Consider the following 3,332-nt stretch of genomic DNA (forward strand, 5'->3'; position numbering starts at 1 on the left):
TCAAACCAATTTGGGTTAGTATACCCAGTTGGTGCTGAATAATCATACAGTCCATTTTACTAATAATGGGCAATCATTGATTAATCCATAGCCCAAGTTGCTAACTCCCTCAGAACTTTAACATTTTAAAGTCGGTATTCAGAACTCAATTCAAACATGAACTCTTTGTTTTTTTTTTCTTTACTTTATTTTCTTTTTCCTCCCAAAAAAGCAAACCTCAATCGACTTCTTAGGCTCTCTGTCGGTTAGTTCTTCCTAGAACACTTAATTAAATCAGTCAAATTTCATGGTGTGAATATCTCATTTATCTGCCATATTCTTTTGCAATCACATCTCTGATAATAAAACAACAAAAAACAAAAAAAAAGGAACCATGTATAAAGAAAATAAATACAGTACAATTTTATATCTCCAAAGTTGGTGATGGTGAGATATATGTATTGGTAAATTTCAGGAGGGTACTGTTACAATGGCGGCTGATCAAAGCTTCAGCTTTTGAAATTTCCTTATCGACATATAAAACCCTCATCCCTTCATTTCAAAACAAAGGCTCTCCTTCAATTTTTGCGGCCAAATCCCCTTAACAGGGTAAGTCATTATACAATTTTTTTTCAATAAAAAAAAAAAAAAAAAAAAAACCAAAGTTTACATTGGATTTCATGTGCCCACTCAACAAGGTGGCGCATCACAGAGGGTTAGGTGAGTACGTCAGGTTTCCTCCAGTTGGAGATGGCGGTACTGAAGAAGAACAACAAGAAGATAGCTACTCCCAAGAAATACAATCCCACTTATCTCAAATTCGAGAACTGAACCAGCCGATGATGCAATATAGGAACCAAGCAGAAATGTTTTTTGGAACCCAGAGTCAAGGGACCGAGATGTCTGCAATTGTATCTACCCTGACACATGTTGTCTCAGGGCAAAGGACTGCTGATTGGGGTTACGGTGCTAACTTAGCTGGCATGGTCTCGTCTAGTTTTGGTCATTCTGGCTCAGCCTCTTCTCCTTCTGCTGTTTATTCTCCTCCTTCTGGTTCTGGTTCTGGTTCTCGTTCTGGTTCTGGTCTCTGGATTGGTCAAAAAAGAGGGCGTGAAGGAGAGGTTACTGCTCAATTGATTGAGTCTGTACCAAGGGTTCAAAGAGCGTTTGCTGATCTTAGAGGCTCTCATGCCGATTCATCATCTGGTGTAACTACTGGTATATGTTTTTCACCAATACCATTTTATCCTCCATTTTTTTTCAAACCATTCTTTGCAAACTGATTTTCATTCTTCTTTTCTTCTTCATCATCTCTTTTTTTTTTTTTAGTGAAAATCTAGGGAATTCCATTGCTTTTTTTCTTTGCTTAAATATTCTTACATAAGATTACATAATCTAGAAAAGATCTTTTATTTTCTTATTATCAATAATTTTATAATACCATTTTTTTATAAAATATTAATTACATAACAGTTTATTTTAAAACTATCACAAAATAATAATAAAACCATGTAATATTGCATGTCTTTCAACAAGTTATATTGCCTCAACTTGGTTTTTAAGTTTCGAATAGTCAGGTTTAGAAAAACATTTTAAAATCCAAAGCTCCAATGAAATAGTTCATCAGTTTTGAGCATTACCATCTTCATTTAGGATTCAATCTCTCAATCATTTACCTTCAAAGCAATAATTTGCTTTCTTTGTCAATATTCCATCTCTCCATTTTTTTTTAACAGTTACCGAAGAAACTAAAAACGTAGTTGCACCACCAATAACAAGTGCACCTCCAACCACATCAACAGAAATAGCACCATCAGCTTCCTATGAAGAAACCGGCGAGCGGAGAAGGAGATATAGAGGCGTTAGGCAAAGGCCATGGGGAAAATGGGCAGCAGAAATACGTGATCCACACAAAGCAGCAAGAGTTTGGCTTGGTACATTCGATACAGCAGAAGCGGCAGCAAGAGCCTATGATGAAGCTGCCTTGAGATTCAGGGGAAACAGGGCCAAGTTAAATTTCCCGGAAAATGTCAGGCTCGTTCCTCAACCAATGCAGAATTTTCCCGCTATCCAAACATCAGTTACTAGTTCTCAAACAACCCATTTTCCAACATCTCATTCTGCGCCAATGCCATCATATTGCCAAACCCAATCTCTTCAGAGCTCTAATGCTGATATGCTGAGAGATTATTGGCAGTACTCTCAGTTGCTAAAGAGTTCTACTGATTTACATGGAAAACAAGCTACAACCTTGCTAGAGCAGATGACTCAATCTTCTCAGTTAGCTAATATTCAACAGCCATTGCTATCTTCTTCTTTGTCATCTTTACCTTCTTCATTTGCAGCTTCTTCAGCTCCCGGTTCTTCATCATCTTTCTCTGCTTCTTTTCCTCTGCTATTCGCTGAGCAGCAACAAATGGGCATTTTCAGGCAGCCGTCTAATCAAACTCAGGCTAGTGGGTCAGATTTTCCGGTGCCGCCGTGGTCTCATCCTAGTCATTATCCTCCATCCACTGGTTTATAGTAATCCCATTTTTTTACAAAAAAAAAAAAATAATAATAATAATAAAATAATATTTGAAAATTTTAGGATCCTTTCCTTTTTTTTTTTTTTTTTTGAACTTTATATTTGCATGTAGCTAGATTTGATATGGATTATTATTCTCATCATTGTTATTGTAAAGAAAAAAAAAAGAATCAAAAGGAACGTTAAAATTAGTCTAAAGTTCAAGAGGGGGATAAAAACAAAGAGACATTTAGGATTTTAGGCATAGTTGTGTTGTCAAGGATTTGATGTCTACTTTCCCTCGATTATCGAATGAAAGATGTAGAAACCAACAGCTTATTTCAAGCTGTCTCTTGTTTGCTTTACAGCCAAAGATTCATTAAGAATGTAATTTGCTTTTTAAAATCTTATTGCGATTTCTAATTATCTTTTGCACGCTCCCTCTAATTCATCCTCACTGCCAACAACTTTTGAGAATATCCTTTCCCTCACATTTGGATTACTCTACAATGAAATGATATTTAGTTACGAATTTATATTTGATGTCAGAATATAAATGCTATATACTGATTTGAAAATTAATTATTTAAGAAATGTGATTATATTATTATACATCAAATATAAATTCTTTAGTTATCCCAAGAGATCCAACTTTTAGAAATAGCCATTCTTATTTAGCTTTGATAGTCTGTTTGTGTGGTTTGAATAGAGCTAAAACCTATCTTTCCATGCTCGAAATTTCTTTCGTCTATTTTTGGAAGTTGAAATTTGGAGAATTGGTCAAATTTTGGAGCTGAAGTAATCATATATTTGATCTAAATTTGCCAAATATGCGTAGTCTGCTTCC

General features: G+C 35.2%; 1 protein-coding gene across 1 annotated transcript; it reads left to right on the top strand.

The window, feature by feature from the left end:
- Positions 1-541: 541 nt before the first annotated feature.
- LOC111299257 (uncharacterized) lies at positions 542-2,568 on the top strand. Its single transcript, XM_022894345.2, has 2 exons — positions 542-1,197; positions 1,716-2,568. The coding sequence occupies exons 1-2, from the start codon at positions 660-662 to the stop codon at positions 2,501-2,503; spliced, it is 1,326 nt and encodes a 441-aa protein (XP_022750080.1). The 5' UTR covers positions 542-659; the 3' UTR covers positions 2,504-2,568.
- The last annotated feature ends 764 nt before the right edge of the window (positions 2,569-3,332 follow it).

This window comes from Durio zibethinus, chromosome 3, assembly GCF_047325235.1.
Source record: "Durio zibethinus cultivar Kanyao isolate XHJ-2024 chromosome 3, ASM4732523v1, whole genome shotgun sequence".
Taxonomy (NCBI): Eukaryota; Viridiplantae; Streptophyta; class Magnoliopsida; order Malvales; family Malvaceae; genus Durio; species Durio zibethinus.